Source organism: Macaca nemestrina, chromosome 1 (genome assembly GCF_043159975.1).
Source record: "Macaca nemestrina isolate mMacNem1 chromosome 1, mMacNem.hap1, whole genome shotgun sequence".
Taxonomy (NCBI): Eukaryota; Metazoa; Chordata; class Mammalia; order Primates; family Cercopithecidae; genus Macaca; species Macaca nemestrina.
The window spans coordinates 194,053,656-194,076,453 of NC_092125.1; the positions used below are offsets into that span (position 1 = coordinate 194,053,656).

The window sequence follows — 22,798 nt, forward strand, 5'->3', positions numbered from 1 at the left end:
CGTGGCAAGTGCTGTTACCTGCCATTATTAGGCTCCCCGGCCGGGGTCTCAGAGCTTTGGCACAAGCTCTTCCCTCTGCTTGGAGCACTTTCCTCCACTGACCTTTCCTGGCGCTCCAAGTCAACTCCAGGGGCCTTCCCAGTGTAGTCTAGGTGCCTTCCCCTTCCGCAACGCCTGAACCACACAGGAATAAGTAAGGCGAGAGCACGCCCAGGGAAGAGCAGGGTGTGCAGAAAGGGTCTGAGTTAGTCGAGGCATTTCCGCGAGGATCCTTCTCCTACCAGGCCTGCACCGGGGCCGCGGCGACTGAGAAGACGTGCACAGGTGGCTCCCGAGTGCTCGGGAAGGGCCCCAGAGCTCCTGGCCGGGTTAAGGCAGGATGCGGGTGCGCGTCTCCTCCGCGAAGCTGGATCAGTACTGCGGGCGCAGGGCGCGCAGCGAGGGCTGGCGGGGGCGGCCCGCCTGGGGCGCTGCCCGGGCGCACTCGGGAACCAGGTGGGGGCGCGGGGAAGAGCAGCCGAGCAGGTGCCGGGAAGGAGGCGCCTGCCGCAGCGCATGCAGGGGCCTCGGGGAAGGCGCCAGGAAGCGGCGAAGGGCCGCAGTGGCCGGAACCCGGGCTGGCTGCTGCGGGCAGAGGAACGTGCCCTACCCTCGGGGCTTGGCTGGCACCGCCCAGTCCTCCAGACCGGACTGCGGCTGCGTGCGGGCCCGGTGGCGACCCCCGCACGCCACGGTTGGGCGGCCAGGTGGCACCACCGGCGGGACCGGAACGGCGCCGCGGCCCTAGGATCTCTGCGCCGAGGCCCGCGGCGGGAGTCACGATGGCCATGACCACGCTGACGCCCAGGCTGCGGACCCCTCGCCCGGGCGGCCGCCCACCCGGCACGCCGAGGTCGCACCTCGGGGTAGCCCCACCCGCGACACCGGCCGCCTCCACTGGTCACTCGCGGGCGTGGCCTCCGCGCCCAGGCCCCGCCCCCGCGCCTCCATTGGTCAGTCCAGGGATGGGGGCGGGCGACACCGACGGCTGAGCCGCGGCAGGGACTCGCGGGAATCGCGCCCCGCGGGTGGCTGCCGGAGCTCGCCCGTCGGCCCTGCGCTGCGCGGACCGCGGCCACAGTCGGACTGGTGGGGACGGCGGCAACAGACGAATTGGCTGACAGTCCCAGTTCGCAGAGTAGTCCCGGCCTTGAGGCGGTGGCGTCCGAGTCCTCTCGTCCCGGAGCTAGGACAGGTGCCGCGCCGGGGGCGCTCCAGGGACTGTGCTGAGGCCGCGGACGCGGCCCTCCCCGCCCCGCCGCGCCGCCCGCCAAGCCCAGCCTCCTTGCCGTCGGGGCGTCCCGGGGCCCAGGGGCGTCCGCGGAGCCGATGCGCGCCCGCTGAGCGTCCCCAGCCCGCCATGGCCGCGCTTCCCGGCCCGCTCTGGCTGCTGGGCCTGGCGCTGTGCGCGCTGGGCGGGGGCGGCCCCGGCCTGCGACCCCCGCCTGGTTGTCCCCAGCGACGTCTGGGAGCGCGCGAGCGCCGGGACGTGCAGCGCGAGATCCTGTCGGTGCTCGGGCTGCCTGGGCGGCCCCGGCCCCGCGTGGCACCCGCCGCCTCCCAGCTGCCCGCGTCCGCGCCGCTCTTCATGCTGGACTTGTACCACGCCATGGCCGGCGACGACGACAAGGACGACGCGCCCGCGGAGCGGCGCCTGGGCCGCGCCGACCTGGTCATGAGCTTCGTCAACATGGGTGAGTGCGGCCTCCCGCGCGGGGACCCTCGGAGTAAACTGGCTACAGGGGAGAGTGCGCGCATCCGCCGGGCCCTGGCCGAACGGGGTGTCACAGACGGTGAACGCGAACCACAGGGGAGTGGGACCGCCGTGGATAGGGAAGGTCTAAGGGTCATGGGGCCCCCTGGGCTGCGGGGTGGTCAGGAGCAGAGTGGGGGGAACTGTGGACTCCCAGGCGCTGCCTTCACCCTGCCCCAAACACACCCAGGAGTAAGAATCAGGTGATGTCCTTGCCCACCTGGGCTGCTCCAGGCAGACAGCCTGGTCCTGGGGAGACAGGTGAGTAAACAGAGGCCGGGATGCTGTCACTGTGACAAGGGCAGTACTGAGGAGAGGGACAAAGTTCAGCGTGGAAACCTGTGGTCACATCATCAGAGTGACCAGAGCTAACTCGCCTGCCCTGAGTCCCCAGCAGGCTCTTCCCTGTGCGGAGCCTGGGTGAGGTGCGGCTGTCAGGGGAGCGGCTGGGGAAGGAGCAGGCTCAGTTCAGTGGGGCAGGGACTGTGGCCTTGTCACCCTGGGCCCAACAACTCGGATGTGATCTGGTATAGGGTGAGTGTCCGGACCTGTGGAATGGCCCAGTGGGTAGCTGGACCCACTTTGTTCTCCGAGGCAAAGCCTGGCTTTTCCTGTCTGCAAATATCTTGTATCAAAGCCTGGAGCGATTTATTTCTTAAGATCTCAGAGATTTTTTTTCCAGTACTAAACTCTTTGGTCTATGGTCGTGTAGTTACCGTTGGTCAGGTCCCCCATCTGCTTTGCCTCCTGTCTGTGGCTAGCAACAGGCCAGGGTCTGGGGGCCAAGGACCACAGCTCAGCCCAAAGTAGGGGAGCTGTGGGGCTGAGAGGAGGGAGAGGGTAACTGCCCCATTAATTCTTCATCCTCACGACAACCCTGATAACAGCCACGGTCTTCATCCCCATCTCCCAGATGAGGACAGTGAGGCTCAGAGAGGCAGCGCCATGCCTAGGACAGTGTAGCCTCGAAGCCGCTGAGCCAGGACAGCCAGGAAGCCTGACTGTCCATCCGGTGCCCAGTGAGATGACATTTCTGTTGTCAGGTCAGGTTTTCAGGGTGCAGAGAGCTTTCTGAGGAGTCTGGGCTGAAGAACACAGGGGACTGAGCCGCAGCAGGTTTTGTGGGGCCGTCAGCCATTTGCTTCCTACACTAGGGCAGAAGAGGGCATGGCCAAGCCTCTGCTCCCCACAACCCAAGAGCTGGTGGTGGAGGTGAGCAGCAGGAGACAGCCGTTCACCATCGGTGAGCGCCCAGTGCAGGCACAGGAATCTGGCCGGTGGGATCTGGATGCTGCCTTCCTAGTTAGAGGACAGGGTGGGGGATGTGGGACAGAGGAGACCATCGTGAAGCTGGGACTGGGCCTCTGTCATCAGGACAGGCTGACACTGGGCTCAGGACCAAGAAGAGTTGTGGATGGAGTCGTCCAAGAATGTCCCCGGGGGAGTCGACCATCAGAATGAGTCACCACTCAGCCCATGTCCTGCCTCCCCTGGCATCCCCTGGGTCAGGACATGCCCAGCCTGGTGGGGCTGTTGCTGGGAATTGCGCAGGGCCTACCCCTCTGTGTGACCTTAGGGAAGTTCGTCACCCTCTCAGCCTTGGTTGCTCCTTGTAAAATGAGGTGCCTGGTGATCTGTCCTCAGGGTTGTTATGTGATTGGTAGAGGGGCAGGAATGGAAAGCCTGTGCCATTCCCCCTCAGAAGGTGAACCTGGACCTGGGCACTGTTGTCCCCAGGCCCTCCCAGCTGTGGCCTAGTTTGGAGGTGACAGGAACATCTCCATGTGTCTTGTACACATGTAAAACCTAGAAATGGATTCTAAAAGCCAACCAAAAAATGTTTGTGCCTGTTTTTAGAATGAAAAGTAGCATGTGAACTTTCACAGCCTTACCATTCCTCCTTTAATTGATGTGAGACTCTTTTGCCAGCCCTGTTTCATGGGCTCAAAGAGGTTAAATGGCCAGCCCAGGGCCACACAGCACATCCGGTATGACATCCATGGCTGTGGATTCCAAATCCCAGCTTCTTCCCACCCCAGCTCTGGGCATTTCGTGCAGACCCGGGGCCTCCAGCGCTGCGGGATTAACAAGCAGGTTGTTGTTAGTGGAAGCCCAGGCTGCGGGTGGGCGTGGCCAGCTGTCAGAAGGGCTTCTTTATTCTGCTCTGCTAACTGCACTAGTAGAACTCTCTCAGTTAGAGTAGCTTTAACTGGTAATTACTGAGGCCGTGGGGCAGGTGGGGGCGGGTAGACACATACCAGGATGCTGTCAGTGTTTGGAGGCCCCTGAAGGTTGGCGGCCCCAGAGCCACCACGGGATCTAATAGCAGGGTCGCTGTGGTGTCACCGCCCACACCCAGGCTCCCACACCTGCTCCCGCCAGCTCCACCTCTCCTATCAGCCTCATCTGGCTCCTGAATAGCCAGGCCTGGTGCCCCTAGGGCCCAGCTGTTGATGGCAGCCTGTAGGACCCAGAGGGTGGGACTCTCACAGGCCTCCCGCCATGGCTCAGGTCTCTGTGCAGAGCAGGTGCTTTAGGAAGGCAAGCCTGCGTCCTGATGTTCAGAGTCTGCTGCAATGGGAGGCCGGGGCTGGGGTCAGAGCCGGGGCCCCACCTGGCCTGTCATCCATATCAGCCTGTAGACCTGGGCTTTCTTGGGCAGGACAGTGATGGAGCAGTTGGATTCTGTCCCTGGTCTCTCTGCTCAGGGAGGGGAGAGCCCTGAACTGGGAGGCAGGACCCAGGTTCTTGTGCTGCCTGGGCCCGCCATTAACTCCTGCATGTCCTGGGCCACGGCCCTTCCCTTCCCTGAGCCTCTGCTTTCTCGTCCATTCTACGGTGATGGCATCCAAAAAGCAAGGTGCCTCCCATCCCTGACCCTGTGGCTCTGTGGCAGAGGCGCCTTCTCACAACACCGCCATGGCTTGGCCCCAGTGCCTCAGGCTGGCCCGGCCCCTCCTGAGGGAGGAAGGATGGTAGGAAGGACCACCTCTGCACACTCCTTCTCAATCCTTCTCCACCCATGTCAGCGGAGAGGCAGGTGCCCATGTTCCAGATTGAGAAACTGAGGCATACGCAGGACTAGCAGGCAGAAGTCCAGCCAGGATCAGAATGCAGGCAGCTTCACTTTCGTCCTGACCCCTTCCTGAACCAGACAGATTTGCTCCTGTGGTCTCCAGTGGCCATGGACCGGGGTGTTGATGAACAGAGCCGTCTGGATTTGGGAGAAGCAGGACTGAGTGGGAATTCAGGACCTGGCCCGGGTCCTGCTCTGCCCTTGCCAGCCATGTAACCTGGAAGGGTGGCACCATCTCCGTGGGCCCCAGGGCCACTTCCTTTGGTTCTTTACTAGGGACCTGTTTCATTTTCCCATTCATTCATTCAGCAAATAGTTCTGTAGCACCTACCAAGGACCAGGCACAGTTCTAGTTGCTGGAGATACAACAATGAAAAAAGTAAAGTCCCTGCCCTCAGGAAGATTACTCTCTAGTTTGAGAGACACATAATGCATATATGAGCCCTAAAGGTAATTGTCGGGTGACACACACGCCCCATCTGGAAACAGGAGGGGCTGAACAATGGCGAGACAAACAGGGCTAGATTGGGGGTTTCTGACCTAAGACCCACACACACAGAATTTACATCCTGACACCGACACCTGATCTCAGTGTGATCTAGGCTTTCCAGTCAGCCTCCGCAAGCCTCAGTTTCCTCCTCTGTAAAATGGAGATACTCATCTTATGGGGCTGTTCTGGGTTGGTGTGAGATGATACCCAGCGATGCCCATGTGCCCAGAGCCTCCACGTCTGTTCCTTCATTGGTATCTCACGATTGCCGTCACATCTGTGTGTGAAAGAGAAGAGAGAGAGGCTCAGAGCAGGTTCGTGGTTTTCCCAAGGCCACACAGCGGGCTGTCTCCCTGCCTCTGCATCCTCTGCTCTTCTCCAGAATAGCAGCTGCCTCTCCACACAGCCCAGGGCCTGGCCCACCATTAAATGCAGTGTGTGCTGCTGAAATGGACTGTGTTGAATGGGAACCTGTGATGTAAACTGAGACTACTGCTTAAAAAATATGTTTGTTTTGGGATTTATAGAACTACTGCATGTTCCTTTTAGAACACTCAAATCATATAAATTAATTACAGAATTTCCTTATAGAAAGCTCAGACCATATATTCAGAAACATATGATATGAAACCCCAAGTAATCCTCCCTGTACCTCAGAGAATATCAGTGTTTTAATCCTTTAATGCAGCACTCCCTACCCCCAACCAGCCATGATATTTTATCAATACAAATATTAACACTTGTATATTATTATTATTTTCAGAGACAGGGTCTCTGTCACCCAGGCTGGAATGCAGTGGCATGATCATAGCTCACTGCAACTGCGAACTCCTGGGCTCAAGCAATGTTGTCACCTCAGCCTCCTGAACGGCTAGAACTACAGGTGTGCACCACTATGTCCAACTAATTGCTTTAAATCTTTTGTAGAGATGGGATCTCACTGTATTGCCCAGGCTTGTCTCAAACAACTGATCCTCCTGCCTCTGCCTCCCAAAGTTCTGGGATTATAGGCGTGAACCACCATGCCCAGCGTTTTCTTTTCTTTCTTTTTTTAACTGCATGGGACATTAATGCTCACTGTTTTGCAACTTTGTTGTTTTTCAATTTAACAATAAATCTTTTATCCATCTTAAAAGTCAAATATTAGGGTGACTGTATGCCCAAAGGTATTTATTTGCCCGTCCAAGAGTTTAAGGTGGGTCCCTTTTCCCCAAAGTTCTGTCTGGCCACCAGAACGGTGCATACTTTGGATCCCTAGTGACTAGTCCTACCCATTTCTGCAGTGTTTTCTCATCCCTGGAGTAAGTGATTACGACTGCCTTCATTCACAGAGGAGGAAGCTGAGTCTCAAAGAGTATAAGTGACTGGCCCCGGGTCCTGGATGCACAGACCCACAGGAGCAGATAGCAGCTACACAGCTGTAGGAGGGTAGGCCCTGGAGGTGGGGCAGCAGAGTGGTGGTTAGTGACCCTGGAGTGGGGCTCACTGGCTTTCAATTCTGGGTCTACTGCTTGAGAGCTATGAGCTGTTGAACAGGTCATTTAAAGTCTCAGCATCTCAGTTTCCTCATCTTAAAAACTGGGATAATAATGCCTGTATCTGGCCAGGTGTGGTGGCGTGCACCTGTAATCCCACCACTTTGGGAGGCCTTGGCGGGTGGATCACTTGGGGTCAGGAGTTCCAGGCCAGCCTGGCCAACATGGTGAAACCTTGTCTCTACTAAAAATACAAAAAAAATTAGCCGGGCATGGTAGCGCGGACCTGCAGTCCCAGCTACTCGGGTAGCTGAGGGGAGAGAATTGCTGGAACCCGGGAGATGGAGGTTGCCTGGGAGAGTGAGACTCTGTCTAAATAATAATAATAATGCCTGTATCATAATACAATGATTAAATAGGTTATAGCACATAAAAACTTAGCAAGTGTCTGGCCAGGCACGGTGGCTCACACCTGTAATCCCAGCACTTTGGGAGGCCGAGGAGGGGCAGATAACCTGAAGTCAGGAGTTCAAGACCAACCTGGCCAACATGGTGAAACCCCGTCTCTACTAAAAATACAAAAATTAGCCAGGTGTGGTGGCGGGTGCCTGTAATCCCAGCTACTTGGGAGGCTGAGGCAGGAGAATCACTTGAATCTGGGAGATGGGGGTTGCAGTGAGCCGAGATCATACCATTACACCCCAGCCTCGGCAACAGGAGCGAAACTCCATCTGAAAAGATAAATAAATATATAAATAAAATAAAACCAAAAACAAAACTTAGCAAGTGTCTGGCACTGCTCAATAAGTGGCTGTGGGTATTATGAGGGAAGGACCTGTGGGATTATGCCCCGACCCCCAGTCATTTACTTAGGGACCTAGAGCAGAGTAGTAAAAAGCATAGCTCCAGGATCTGACCCAGGCTGCCTGGGTGAAATCCCCATTCCACCTAGGCCTCCTTGTAGTGGATGCTGTGGGGGGCTTCCCAGAGCTTCTCTTCAGCATTGAGTCGCTCACGACCCAGCTGCCTGGAGTGCTGGCTGCTGACAGCTCACAGGGGAGTCCTTCTCTAGGTTTTGTTTGTTTGTTTGTGTTTTGAGATGGAATTTCACCCGTCACCACACCCGGCTAATTTTGTATTTTTAGTAGAGATGGGGTTTCACCATGTTGGTCAGGCTGGTCTCAAACTCCTGACCTCAGGTGATCCACCAGCCTCGACCTCCCAAAGTACTGGGATTACAGGTGTGAGCCACCATGCCTGGCCCTTCTCTAGGTATTGATTGACTGAGCCCTAAGAAGCTGCCCGAGGTTAGACACCATCCCTGGGGACACCCCACATCCAATAGCTGGTCTATGGCAGTATCGGTGCCCAGCCCCCTTGCCTTAAGGAGAGACAGCTCTGAAGGGCCACCAGCCCCAGAGCTCCCCGTGCGGTCACAGTTGTCTGAGTCCTTTGTTTTGGTTGTTTCTGAAACTTGCTCCCTTTATTCACTACAAAAAGCAGTAAAGTTTCCAGTTTTCCCAGTAAATTTTCTGACTCAGTGTCTGTTGCCCAGAGAGCTTAACCTAAGATACAGTTTATACGATTATAGTCTAATTTATTTAATGTTCTGAGCCTCAGTTTCCTCATCTGTAAAATGGGAGAGCTACCTCATTGGATGATTAAGAGTATTAAATGAGTTAATTTGTGTAAAATTATGAAAAGAGTGGCTGGTCAGTGCTCAATAAATGTCAGCTTTATTTGTTTTTAGCCCAAGGCCAGCTGGTTAGTGGCAAGACCAGAAGCAAAAGTTGGTAATTTCCTTTAACTGCTGGCTCTATCTTGAGCAGCAGCCGTTCCTTCTCAACAGTCCTGGACCCTGCACACCAGGGTTCTGGGGAAGTTGATGGCAGCAAGACCCGGGTATGGAGAAAGTTGACTCGTTCAGGGCTTTAAGAGCAGTCTATGAACACTCCTTAGCAAGCACTGCTGCAAACCTACTGTGTGCTGTTCCCCTTCCTGTTTATCTTGGGGGCTAATAAAAGCACAGCCCCAGCCCAACCCAAAGTCTACTCATTTACTGAGAAAGAGAGGCCCAAAGACTACTCAATATAAATGATCCCCAAATGGGAGAAATGTCCATTACCCACTTGGCAAACATGGGTGTGAGGGTTCAACAGTGCAGAAGACCGACAAGATCCTTCTCTCATTTTCTGGGAGACAAACAAGGCCAAAGGAGAGGAGGCATGGCTCCTGGCGGGAGATGGGGTCTCGCTGTGTCACCCAGGCTGGAGTGCAGTGGCACGATCACAGCTTGCTGCAGTCTCAACCTCTCAGGCTCAAATGATCCTCCCACCTCAGTCTCCCAAGTAGCTGGGGAGTACAGGTGCCCACCACCATGCCCAGCTAATTTTTAAGCACTTTTTATAGAGACGAGGTCTCATGATATTGCCCAGGCTGGTCTTCAGCTCCTGGGTTCAAGCCATCCACCCACCCCGGCCTCCTAAAGTGCTGAGATGACAGGTGTGAGCCACTGCGCCTGGCCTCTTGCATGTTTTTGAAATGTCAGTTCTTGAAGTGAAAATCCCATTATGGCTTTTCCTGCTCAGGAACTTCTGTGTGTCCCTTCAAGCCAGAATGGAATTCAGGTTTCCCCAGCCTGGCATTCCGAGTTCAGCGTTCTAGTCAACTGCACCGCTTGGTGTTCCCTTGACATAGCTGCAGCTTGGAGAGGCCGTGAATGAGGAGAAACGAATGTAGACTTTGGAGTCCAGACAGACTTAGACCTGAATCCCACCTTGGATGCCTCCAGTTGCGGCCTTGTGCAAATCAGTTAACTTCCGGGATCTTTAGTGCGCTCATCTATAACCTGGGATGAATAATGTTCCCTACAGGGTTGTCGTGGTGCTGCCTTCACCATGGCCTTCAATGGTCCCGCCTCCTGGCATGCGCAGAGTTCTGTGTCCCCTCCAACATGTGCCAGTGCTGGTCTGTGTGACCAATAGAATATGACCCTAGTGATAGGTCCCTGCCAGGATTAGTCTATAAAAGACTGTGGCTTCCATCTCTCAGATGCCTCATTCTGGGGGAGGTCATGAGGTGAGCAGCCCTATGGAGAGGGCCACATGGTGAGCAGCTAAAGACAGAGCTTAGAAGTGCATCAGTCATCCCCAGCTAAGTCTTCAGAGACTGCAGCCCTAGCTGACAGCTTGACTGTGACCTCATGAGAGACCCTGATCCAGGCCTACCCAGCTAAGTTCCTGGATTATTGGCCCTGAGAACAATGTGCAACAATATGTGTTTGTTGTTTTAAACTGCTACATTTGCATAATGAGTTACCTAGCAACAGATAACTAACACAGTCAGGTTAGCATGAACAGAAAGGAGGTACCACATGTGCCCAGCATGGTGCCTGACACACAGGTCAGTGCTTCAAAAGTGCGACCTGGAACAGCATCTCCCGCCTCTCAGCCTTTCCCTAGGTGACTCTTCAGTTCTCTTCCTCAGAGTTCTTCCACCCCTCTTGAACATGTTTTCAAGGAAAGTTTTCTCTGCCTCCTTCTTCCAAAGCCCTGTACGTGACTACGACTGTCACCAGAGCACTTGTCCTGCATTGCGTGCACTTCTCTTGGGATTCCAGTCGCTTTCTGTCTGTGTGATGCAGGGGCACACCTAGCCCCCTTTCTCCTACTTCCCAGCATCCCTTGAACAACCTGAGAATAGGGACCAAGTCTGACTTTTCCCGGCACGCCCCCATGGTGCACCCAGCCCTTGAGTGGCAGGAAATTGAGGGAAAGAGGAACTCAGCAAGAGGCAGGGAGTGTCAAGAGTGGGGAGAAGGCTGGGCCTGGTCAGGTGGGACAGAGTGGGGCCGGCCCTCCCTGTCTGTGTGGGGGCTAACAATGGGTGCCACAGCTCCCTGGGCCCTCCCCTGGGACCCCAAGACCCCGCAGGGCCCCGCCTGGAGGAAGGTGGCTTCACGGGCATTCTCAGGTGTCTGTTGACAGGAGGGCCTTGTTGACGGGTGACCCCCCATCCCAATATGTCCCATTGAACTCCAGGGCCACTCGTTTCACACTGGCCCCAAGTGTGAACATCCACATCACGGGCCTCTAATCTGACACGGGCCTCTAATCTAACCCTGGAAACCCTCTGCCCCCCTTGGCCTCAGTTTCCCCATCTCTGCAGGGTTGCCTGAAGGCCTTTCCAGCTCTGACCGAAGAATGTGCCCACCCCCTGCCTGCTGATGGGGGCTCCTCCGGGGTGAGGCACAGGGTGGGGAGGTGCACCCAGCCCCCCTCCTCCCGGAACCTCTTTCCCACAGGCAAGAGAGGATGTGTCACTGACCACTTCTTTCTGGAAAATTCCCACAGTTCAGTTCTTTCCTGGGATTTCACTGGAGGAATTGCATCTTTCTTGCTCACATCTCCTGGGATCTATTCTTGGCCTTGGCGGGCTTGATGTGGTGGTATGTGTGGGTGTTCCCTTTTAATTTGGGGTCCAGAGCCGTCTGAGGCCTGGACTGGTAATTATGAGAGCAGCACCATTTATGGAAACAGCCCTTGAAGCAAGCCAGTGATGAGACCCGGCTGGAAATACCTCAGCATGGAGGCCTGGGCCTGCCTGGAGGCGGTGCTGAGATTTCTGGGTGGGAGAAGCCCCTTTAGGATGCAGAACCAACAGGTCATGAGTCCCACCCTCCCTTGGCCTGCAGAGGCTGTGGGGCCCAAGCCTTGTTTTGGGTCTGAAGTGGCCCCTCCCAACCCCCGCCTTTGCTGCCTGTGGGACCAGCCAGGCAGGCCCATCCCATGTGCCCTGGGCTCTGGGGGAGCCACTGTCCACCTTCAGGGGCCAGGCCGGGAGAGTAGGCAGGTCCACAGCAATGGGAATGTCGGTGGCTTCTGACGGAGTCACACGGGGACATGGTAGCCACACCCAGACTGGCAGTGATACCCAGCCCAAGGCGCTCTGAGTGCCGGACACTGAGCCGCTGTCCTGGGGACAAGAGGCCCTTGGGAAGAAGGCGCTGGAGCACCCCCGCTCTGGGGCCCTGGAACACAGCGGCCGATGAGCCAACATGCGAGCCTCCCGTGTCCACCCACGTGGCTCCATCCCAGCCCTCCAAGGGCTCGCTGTCCAGAGGAACAGCTGAACCAGAGACAGCAAGCCCTGGCATGGGGGCCAGGAGAGGTTGAAAGCCTGACCTGCCTGGGGTCTGAGGACTGGGAGGCTTCTCAGCCGGACTGAGAGGGACGGGGCCGCCTGGGGAGAGCAGCTTCCAGGAGGGACTCTGCGGGAGGCGTCTGCAGGCAGAAGGCACAAGAGGCCCAAGGGACAGATGGCAGGGCCAGCGCAGGGAGGGCCCTGGGACACTCTTCCTGTGGGCCCTTCAGGGCTGGGGAGGGTCTGAGGGGAGGTGGGACCGCTCACAGGCCACAAGATTCTGTTCTGAGTTGGAGGATGAGGGTGTCTTTTGAAGTCCCATTTTTTTGGTCAGAAATAAGACAAATTTAGGTTGTCTGGGTGAGACTAAATTGCCCAGAGCACAAAAATAGCCAGAGTTCTTGTTGATGTTGGGCTGAGGGTCGCAGAGTTTGGCATCTGGAGGCCTAGACTGGAGTGGCAAGCACAGGGCCCCACATGTGGCCAGTGGAAGCCACCTGCTGCCCACCCGGGCCTTTCCTGGAAGCATGGGGTTGCTTCCGAAGTTTGCTTTATCCGAGGCTGGAGGAGGAAGCTGAGGGTTCCATCAGCACAGGTTGGCGATTCATGATTGTTTATTTTCCCGGGAGTCACATTAAGGTGGTTTAGGTGGTTTAGAAAGCAGATTCATTTGCTGCTTCCCCAGACAGAAGCCGGTTCAGCGTTAGACCATTTGGGGCAGCTTTTATGATTTTGTAGGAAATAAACATTTAGAGGTGCCTGTGGAACCAGGTATAGCTTGGTCTGTTTCCTGTGACCAACGAATTGCTCTCTGCAAATGTCTTTTCATATTTTTGCCAATATGTCTTTGGAATTCTTGTGTCAAAGGGTAAATTCATATGTAATTTGGCTAGGTGTTGCTAAATTCCTCCTCTACACAGCATTCCTATCAGCAACGCCTGAGAGAATAGTCTGATCTTAATCTTTTTCCTTCTCCAAGGCCATGCGGAGCCCTGTGAAAAGCACCCATTACTCGTGAGCCCATAACCTTTTCTGTTTCCTTCACAGCATTTACAGTAGAACCAAGAAACGACATCCCATATTTTACTTGCTTTTTGTTGATATTTCATGTCTTCCATTAGGCCATAAACTCCATGTGTGTGTCCATGGACACATTGTGTGACAATGTCCATCTTGTTCATTGTTGTATTTTCAGTGCCCAGAACAGTGTTGTACACACAGTAAGAACTGGATAAATGTATTTCTAAATTAAACATGATGAACTTATTAGATGAGTGAAAGAATACATTTATTTAGAAAAACATAATTCAAAGTCTTATTTCTGACCAAAAAGTAAGACTTCAAAAGACACCCTCGGGTGCTGTGGAACAAGGCACGGTCATTCCTTCTCCGCCCTGGGCTGGGATGAGCGGCCACCTCCTCCTGCCCACACACATCTGACCCCGTCCCCTGCCCTGCACAGCTGTTCGCCTGCCCATGGCTGGACCAGGTCCCCACTGCGAGGACAGGAAGTGCTCCCCACATCCGCCTCGGCCCGCACAGCCTGGTGCTTTTACAAACCTGACTGTGGTCACTGAGCCCAGTAACCAGAGAACATTTTTTAAAAGACTAACATATCATTGAAATCTCAGTGTTGGGTTTTGGGGAAGGCACTGGGCGGCTCCCACCCCTGCTTTCCGGAAACACAGATTTCTAGAGTTTGAGAGGGACAGGATGCTAAAGTGAGACTTCCTTAAATATAGCGTCCCGGGTATTTCCAGACACTTGGGGAAATGTGGGCTTTATTCCGCAACTGCAGCCTTTGTTTGATTGGCAGGCCAGCCCCCGCCACGGGGCCCTGCTGCCCATCTCACCTCCAGCCTGGCCTCTACCCTCGCCTCCACCGTGTCTTCTAATTCCCCGCCCCTCACGCCGCCCCCCTGCTGCCCCCATCCCCTGTGCTCCCCACTGGCCAGAAGCACAGCCCAGGCTCCTGGCCCGGGATTGGCACCCTCAGCAGGCAGGCCACAGCAGAGCTCATGTGCTGTCCCCAGCATTGCCGACCTGTGGGCGCCTCCACCCCTGCGCATGTGAGGTCCCCTCTCCCTAGAGCACCCTCCCCGCCACCTTCTCCACCTACCAAGACCCCATCCTACCCTTCAAAGCCAGTTCAGATGCCACCTGCTCAGATCCCACCGCCCAGTGAGACCCTCCAACTTCCCCAGCACCTGACTGGCCTCTCCGGGAGTTGTCACTCCTGCCCTGGTTTTTCTTGTTCCTTTCCACGTTTCCCTCCTTCCTCCTCCACCTTGTTCCAGAAAGGAAATGTCGGTCTCCTGCCCTCTGCTGTTTCCTGGTGCTTGCTTTCCCTGCCTTGCCCTCAGGCCCCTCTGCTCTGGCCCTCTGCCCTGGCTGGCCGGCCCCTGCAGGGCCCGTCTCCCTGACCCATGACAGATTTGCACTCATGCCTCAGCCCAGCTCAGCTGTCAGCCCTGAGCCCTCCCCTGCCACACCTCCCATCCAGGCAGTGGGCAGGCTCTGGATGGCTTGTGTCCCCCGAGATGCCGTCGGTGATGTCGGTTTTGTCCCTGTCTACCAGGTTTCCCTGCAGGGCCGGGGCCCTTTTCTGCCTTGGGTCCAATGTCCATCTTCCCTTTAGCCTGGAAGCTCCCAGAGGAGGCCCCCTCCTCTGTCTCATCTCCGGGTCCCAGGATCAGCCAGATCGAGAAGGGGAGCAATGGGAGTTTGGGGTTTGGTGCCTGGGGTCTGTTGAGCACCAGCCAGGTGCAGGGCTCAGGCTGAGCCTGGCTGCAGGGCCTCTCAGCCCTGTCTGCTCCCTGGGACCAAGCCTGGAACAAACGTTTGCACAAAAGGAAACTGGCCCCGCCAGGCCTCCCTGGGTCCCCTCCACCTTGAGTGGTGGGTGGCTGGGGGCGGTGGCTCACACCAGCTCTGCCCACTCCAAAGTCCGAGCCATTCCGAGTGCCAGCCCAGCTCTGCTTTGTCTTCTAGTGGAGCGAGATCATGCCCTGGGCCACCAGGAGCCCCACTGGAAGGAGTTCCGCTTTGACCTGACCCAGATCCCGGATGGGGAGGCGGTCACAGCTGCGGAGTTCCGGATTTACAAGGTGCCCAGCATCCACCTGCTCAACAGGACCCTCCACGTCAGCATGTTCCAGGTGGTCCAGGAGCAGGCCAACAGGTGCCTTCCCCTTGGCCCAGGTGCCCCTGCCCCTGCCCGCCTCACAGTCTCATGGTCAAGGCAACCCAGCAGGGAGTGGGGGTTGGTGGAACACTTCCCAGAGGACCCGAAAGAGACCCTCAAAGATGGGAAAGATGCTTGGCCCGAGCCCCCTGCACTGCGGGAAGAGCCCCAGTGACAGTCCTGCCTTCAAGTCCCTGCCCTGCCATCCTGGCTATGGGGACTTGAACAGCTCATTGAACCACTGAGCCTCAGTTTCCTCATGTGTACACCTCTGTGGGCTGAGGCGGTGAGATGAGGCTCAGAAGGGGCACAGGCAGAGTCAGGTAGGAGATGCCCCGGTGACGGCCCCCAGCGGGTCCTGGAGACACAGAGGCAGCTGTGCCGGCCGCCGGTTAATTGTTCTTTCGTGTCCACAGGGAGTCTGACTTGTTCTTTTTGGATCTTCAGACGCTCCGAGCTGGGGACGAGGGCTGGCTGGTGCTGGACGTCACAGCAGCCAGTGACCGCTGGTTGCTGAAGCGTCACAAGGACCTGGGACTCCGCCTCTATGTGGAGACTGAGGACGGTGAGGCTGGGGGCTCTGTGGGAGCAGCCCCTGGGGCTTCTCTGTGCCAGCATAGGCAGCAGCTTCCTGTGGCCCTGGGCTCCCGGCCTCACCAGCTGTGCCCGCTGCGAGGGTCACTGAGGTCCAAGGCACAAGGTCTGGCCCAGTGGGGGCGCTCCCTCCTCTCCCTCTGCTTCCCAGGAGGCAGGCGGTTCCTCCCACGGAGCAGCCTCCACCCTGGGAGTTTCTGTCCTGGGAAGGGAAGGAGGGGAAGTGGCTGTATCCTCAGACACTGAGGCCAGGAGGCTGGGTTTGAAGCCCAGCTTGGCAGTGCCCTGCCTCAGTGACCTTGGCTGGGACTTACCTTTCCAGACCCTGTCTTCTCTTCTGTAGGATGGGGATTCATGCCCTTGTTCATTCCACAGGTGAAATTGGGGAGAGCCTCTTTTATGCCAAGCAGTAGGAAGACAAAGGCCAAAGTGGGCATGAGATGGGCATGTTTGAGGCCCGGCAAGGGGGCGCCATGGAGCAGCGGTGAGGGCGGGGGTCCCAGGGGCCGTTCTGAGTCAGGGTGAACCAGGGCCAGGCGGTGAGGTTCTTAGCGTCGTTGATTTTATTTAGTAGCAGTAGTGGACGACAGGATCTGATTCAGGTTTTAAAAGAGAACCCTCTGAGATGACCCCCTCTCAGGGTGGAGCAGAGCTCCCCAACCCTTCTGTGGGCCACACAATGACTTGCTTCCTGAAAGTGCCCTGTGGACAGGGCGTGGGGTACCTGACGCGCAGCGCCTCAGCCAGGTGAGGAAGCCCCACTGCAGTGACCGGCACGGGGCTGGCATGTGCACTGGGTGTAAGGGAAGGAGCAGACCACTGAGCTTCAGAGGCCCCCCCGCTGTGAACCCGAAACCCCAGTCCAACCACAAGAAGACCATCAAACCCAAAGAGAAAGGCGTTCCGCAGAATACCTGGCAAACACTTCTCAAAACCGCCAAGCTCATCAAAAAAAAGGGAAGGTTGGGAAATTGGAAGAGCCCAGAGGCACCTAAGACGACCAGCTCAGTGCATGTGGGGTCTTGGGTGGAATCTTGGACCAGCAAAAGGGCATTAGGGGAAAGTTAGGAAATCCAGATCAATCATGGTGTTTACTTAATAATAAGATATCAGTATTGGTCCATTAGTTATGAGAAAGGTACCCTACTAGTGTAAACTATTAACATTTCCCAGGGGAAACTGGGTCCAGGTATATGGGAACTCCTTGTGTGGTTTTTTTCCCCAGGGTTTGGCTCTGTTGCTCAGGGTGGAGTGCAGTGGTGCAATTGCAGCTCACGGTAACCTCCAACTCCTGGGCTCCGGCGATCCTCCCACCTCAGCCTCTGTACTATCTTTGCAAATTTTTATGTAACTATCAACTGTTGTAAAATTAAAACTTTACTGAATATATGCATAAAATAAGGAACCCCCTGACTTCAGTGGGAAGAGCAGACTGAGAAGGACAAGAGTGAAGTCACAGAGACTCGTGGGGGCCCCACAGTGGTGCAGGTGGGCGCTGTGAGCGGCCTGTTGGTAGCAGTGGAGATGGAGAAAGATGAGTCGATTTCAGTGTCAGGACATGCTTATAGCTGGCGAGGAGGTGAGGGAACGGGAGGAAACCTGAATGATGTGTGGATGGAACCAGTGGATTTTTTCCAATAGATTTTTCTTTTTGGGGAAAGATAAATGAAGGGCACATTTGAGGTGTGTGGCCAAGGGTTCTTTTTTGGCTGGAATATCACTGAGCCCCCTGGGATGTTACTGAGCTCACTGGTCCTCATGGAAATGCCATTCCAGGGACAGGTGAGCGTGAAGACCCAGGCAAGGGAAGTGCTGGCATGTAAGTGGATTTAAAGCATGGGGTGGGACCAGATCATCTAGGGAAGGAGGTAGTGATGGAGAAGAAAGAGGGCCTGGCCCAGAGCAGTGGGACCTCCAACATCCAGAGACCTCACAAGGAGGGGCCACAGCGAGCCCACAGAGACCAGCCAGGGAGGGAGCAGGACACCTGGAGGACGAGGTGACCAAGACACCAGAGTCAAGTGTTTCCAGAAGCAAGGGTTTGTCGTTTGTGTCCAGCTGTGGGCACTGAAGGCAAGAACAGAGAAGTGACCGAGGGTTTTGCCATCACAGAGGTTGCTGATGGCCCAAATCTCCGTGGAGTGTGGGTCTGACTGGGGAGGTGGAGGGAGACAGGCAGTGGAGGCAGGAGACAGCTCTTTCCAGAACCTTTGCTGGGGAAGGGGAGCAGAGACATGGGCTGGGGCTGGAGAGAACCCGGGACAAGGCAGGTCCTTTACAGGTGAGGAGACGCCTGCACCCTGCTGTGGTGATGGAGTGATTCTGTGCAGAGGGAAGAAAACTGCAAAATTCCTCACAAGTTGGAGCAGGGAGCTGGAGTTGGGGAGGTGGAGAGGGCAGGGGGATGCAGAGGACAAGGCTGGAGACTCTTCAGAGCGGGGACCCTTCCTGATGAAGGTGAGGGATAGTGTCCCCACTCTCACAGTGAGGGGTGAACCTGAGCTCTGGGGGACTGTAGTGGGGGGGGCACTCACTCTCCGTGTTGTCACAGGATTAAAGGAGGGTGCTTGGCACAGAGTGATGCCCAGTGAGGGTGGTCATGACCGTCGGTGTCACCCAGCAGCGCCTGCTCATTAGATATTTGCTGTCTCTAATGAGCTGGGGAAGCTGGGGGAAGCTTGGGCGGGGCGGTTGGAGTTTGTGCCTGAGGCTCCACTGGGGCAGAAGGGGATCAGGCCGGTGCCCTCCACGTGGAGCTTGACCTCAACTCTGTCCTGCGCCCGGGGCCTGTGCGCTGGACACGGAGAACTGACACGGGGGCCCCCAGCCCAGGGCGGAGTGGGGGAGCGGCCCCCTCCCTGTGGTGGGTCGCGGGCCTGGCCTAGAGCCTGCGCCTGGCGGGGGAGACCTGCTGGGCGGGAGTGCGTCAGGGCGCTGGCGTCCTCCCTGCTCTGTGACGCGGGACCCCGGGGCGCACGCGGGGCGCACACCGCCTCTCCTGGCCTCTGACCCGGGCCAACCATGGCGGCGCTGCGGCTCCTGGCGTCGGCGCTCGGGCGCGGGGTCCCCGCCCGCGGCTCAGGGCTCGCGCTATCCCAGGGCTGCACCCGCCGCTTTGCCACCAGTCCCCGGCCCCGCGCCAAGTTCTACACGGACCCGGTGGAGATGGTGAAGGACATCTCTGACGGGGCGACCATCATGGTCGGGGGCTTCGGGCTCTGCGGGATCCCCGAGAACCTGATCGCCGCGCTGCTCAGGACCGGCGTGAAGGACTTGCAGGTGGTCAGCAGCAACGTGGGCGTGGAGGACTTCGGCCTGGGCCTCCTGATGGCCTCCAGGCAGATCCGCCGCATCGTCTGTTCCTACGTGGGTGAGAACACGCTGTGCGAGAGCCAGTACCTGGCAGGAGAGCTGGAGCTGGAGCTCACACCCCAGGGCACCCTGGCTGAGCGCATCCGCGCGGGGGGCGCCGGGGTACCCGCCTTCTACACCCCCACGGGCTACGGGACCCTGGTCCAGGAAGGGGGCGCCCCCATCCGCTACACCCCGGACGGCCACCGGGCTATCATGAGCCAGCCCCGAGAGGTGAGGGAGTTCCAAGGCAACCACTTCCTTTTGGAGCGCGCCATCCGGGCGGACTTCGCCCTGGTGAAAGGGTGGAAGGCCGACCGGGCAGGAAACGTGGTTTTCAGGGGAAGCGCCCGCAATTTCAACGTGCCCATGTGCAAAGCTGCAGACGTCACGGCGGTGGAGGTGGAAGAGATCGTGGACGTGGGGACTTTCCCCCCAGAAGACATCCACGTTCCAAACATTTATGTAGATCGTGTGATAAAGGGGCAGAAATACGAGAAACGAATTGAGCGCTTGACGATCCGGAAAGAGGAAGATGGAGACGCCAAAAACAAAGAGGACGCCAGGACGCGCATCATCAGACGCGCAGCTCTGGAATTTGAGGACGGCATGTACGCCAATCTGGGCATAGGCATCCCCCTGCTGGCCAGCAACTTCATCAGCCCCAGCATAACCGTGCATCTTCACAGCGAGAACGGGATCCTGGGCCTGGGCCCGTTTCCCACGGAAGATGAGGTGGATGCCGACGTCATCAATGCAGGCAAACAGACCGTCACGGTGCTTCCCGGGGGCTGCTTCTTCGCCAGCGACGACTCCTTCGCCATGATCCGAGGGGGACACCTCCACCTAACCATGCTCGGAGCCATGCAGGTTTCCAGATACGGCGACCTGGCAAACTGGATGATCCCTGGCAAGAAGGTGAAAGGCATGGGCGGTGCCATGGACTTGGTGTCCAGTCCGAAGACCAGAGTGGTGGTCACCATGGAGCACTGCACAAAGGACAACATCCCTAAGATCATGGAGAAATGCACCATGCCACTGACCGGGAAGCAGTGCGTGGACCGCATCATCACCGAGAAGGCCGTGTTTGACGTGCACAGGAAGAGAGGGTTGACGCTGACGGAGCTCTGGGAGGGCCTGACCGTGGACGACGTCAAAAAGAGCACGGGGTGTGCCTTTGCTGTGTGCCCGAACCTCAGGCCCATGCAGCAGGTGGCACCCTGATGGGACCCGGATCTGGGGGGGGGGGGTGCACTCCTCAGGGGGTCCCACCGGGTTCCTCAGGGGACGTCGGTTACCGCAGGAATGCATTTACCCAGCGCTGGGAGGCGTTTGCTGCTGGCCTCCAACTTTCCTCCCTAGGTGGACTGTGCTCCTCCAGAGAGCTGCGACTTTAATTAAAAACAACAGGAAAACAGATCAGCTCCTCACTGTGTTCCTCGAGCACAGCAAGGCGCAGGTCTGCAGTGGTGAGGAATGGGTGTCCGCTTTGCTCTGTGATGTTTACACAGAGCGTGCACAGCGCGAGCGCATGAACAGCAGGATTTCATTCAAGCGCCTCCCTGGTACTCGAACCATGAAATGGAGATAAAAACTGATGAGGGAGAAAATCACTCCACCCAGAGTATACCTAAAGAGCCATTTTACTACTGCAGTGAGAAATAGGCGAGCAAAGATGTGAGTTTGTGATTGGAAGACATGCTGTCTTCACAAGCTTGTTTTTTTTTTTTCTTTGTTCTTTTTTTTCTTTTCTTTTTTTTCTTTTGAGACGGGATCCGGCTCTCAGGCTGGAGTGCAGTGGTGTGATCTCACTGCAACGTCTGCCACCTGGGCTCAAGCAATCCTCCCAACTCAGCCTCCTGAGTAACTGGGACTACAGGCACACATCACAATGCCTGATTATTTTGTTTGTTTGTTTATTTATTTTGTAGAAATGGAGTTTCACCATGTTTCCCAGGCTGGTCTCGAACTCCTGAGCTCAAGTGATCCACCTGCCTCAGCCTCCCAAAGTGCTGGGATTACAGACATGAGCCACTGAGTTGGACCAATTAACCTTAGCTTACTGTAATTTTTTTTTTCTTTTTTAGACAGAATTTCGCTGATATTTCTTCTGGGGCCTTTCTTGTTAAAATTTGTTTCCATGAAGCCTCCCCTCCTCCTCCCACATCTCTCCTCCTGGGACCTATCAGATGTCAAACTTCTAGATGTCTCTAGAAGGAAAGCAGGACCATCTCCAAGGGAAGGGACCGGGTGATGGGAGAGACTGAGAGGGGAGAGGCTGCGGGTGCTGAAATCCACCAGGAAGCTTCCTCTATCTGTGTGTGGCCAAAGGCTACAGCCTAGGACAGGAGGAGTTCTAGAACCCTAACCAATGGACTAGATGAGTTTTCTCAACTTCATTTGAATTGTTCCTGCGTCATCCAGACCAGACATTTAGGCCTTCCTCTCTGGGATGGAGGCCCAAACTGGCCGCTTGTGTGATGAACCGTTGTAACCCAAGAGGCTGTGAGGCATTTCCTCCCAAATCTATAGTCTCAAAAACTAAAATTAAGAAAAGATTGTGTGTGTGTGTGTGTGTGTGTGCGCGCGCGCGCGCACGTGTGGGCGCTTGCTGTTGACAACCAAGCCTGGCATGGTGCATGCATGGCGTAAGTGTAGCTCTGGGGGTTCCCAGGCCAATGGGGGAATGTGGTCAGAGCAGTAAGTTCTCGCTGGTCAAGGACAGATTTTCCAAGGGGCCCATTGGAGCCCCACCCTGCAGGAAAGGCCAGATCCTGGGAAGGAGAGCGGGGCAGGGAGAGTTGGCACTCATGGAGGGAACAGCCTGGGGGTGTGGGAAAGGGGCCAGGGACTATGGCCTGGGTCGGGGCTTGAAATGAAATGTCATCTAGTGGGCAGTGGGGTGCCTTTTGGGGCTCCTGGCGAGGGGCACCTGATTTGCCCTAGGTGTCAGGAGTTTCCCAGAAGCAATGTGGAAAAGGCCGAGGTATCTAGAAGCAGACAAGTGACCCTCTAGGCCTCCACCTCTGCCTTTCTAGAAGGGGTCTGCCCACAGCTGGGCAGCCTGAGAGCCCCCCACCTGGACTGTCTGGCCTTCCTTGCAGCCAGCTGGAGCCAGGGAGTCCTGCCCAAGAATGGGTGGGAAAGAAGCAGAGCTGATGGAGAAGGGAGGCTCTGAGCTCTGGAAGGAGAGGGCTGGGGGTGGGGAAGCTTCTCCAGGCCTGCCAGATGCAGGGCTCTGAACTGAGACCAGCTTTTAGTCCCCTTCGCCACCCCCATCTCGCCCAGCCATACCCAACTGTGCCCTGCTGTTTGCTGGAAAATTATATGACAATCCTGGCTCCGACCCACCTTGGTCTGGGACCTTGGACATACAGTTGCTACTCTCTCTGGGCCTTAGTTTCTACTTCTGTAAAATGGGAACTGGAATTATCTGCTTCCAGCGGTCCCCAGTCAGGCTTGCCTGGCCTGTGAGGCCTACAGAGGGGTTCCCAGCACCCAAGCCAGGCCTGGCTCAGAGGGGCTCTGTGAGGGTTTGTGGTGTAACTGATCTAATGTGACATTCTATCCTGTGTCTGGGAGACCCCCGTAAGACCCTTGAACACAGCTGCACAGAAGCAAATAGTGAGCAAAGCATGCAGGACTGATGGCCCCTCTGGCCCCAACGCTGCCAGGGCTCCCCAGGGAATCGCAG

General features: G+C 56.6%; 2 protein-coding genes and 1 long non-coding RNA gene across 4 annotated transcripts in view; all 3 read left to right on the forward strand.

The window, feature by feature from the left end:
- Positions 1-910: 910 nt before the first annotated feature.
- The window catches only part of LOC105494791 (bone morphogenetic protein 8b), a 29,659-nt gene continuing 7,771 nt past the window's right edge, over positions 911-22,798 (forward strand). For both annotated transcript variants that reach the window (XM_011763617.3, XM_011763618.2), the window contains exons 1-3: positions 911-1,733; positions 14,967-15,156; positions 15,576-15,724. In XM_011763617.3, the coding sequence (XP_011761919.2) occupies positions 1,400-1,733; positions 14,967-15,156; positions 15,576-15,724 (673 nt within the window). In that variant the 5' untranslated portion in view covers positions 911-1,399. The remainder of the gene's footprint in view (positions 1,734-14,966; positions 15,157-15,575; positions 15,725-22,798) is intronic.
- LOC139362982 (uncharacterized) lies at positions 1,740-10,639 on the forward strand. Its single transcript, XR_011622742.1, has 2 exons — positions 1,740-2,053; positions 6,286-10,639. It is a non-coding gene; the product is annotated as an uncharacterized lncRNA (long non-coding RNA).
- On the forward strand, positions 18,680-20,521 carry LOC105494789 (3-oxoacid CoA-transferase 2). Its single transcript, XM_011763616.3, has one exon. It carries the CDS (start codon positions 18,775-18,777, stop codon positions 20,326-20,328), a length of 1,554 nt encoding a protein of 517 aa, XP_011761918.2. The 5' UTR covers positions 18,680-18,774; the 3' UTR covers positions 20,329-20,521.

What these genes read in the sequence shown, in the direction of transcription:
- LOC105494789 (XM_011763616.3), top strand. Translation starts at nt 18,775, where the DNA reads ATGGCGGCGCTGCGGCTCCTGGCGTCGGCGCTCGGGCGCGGGGTCCCC.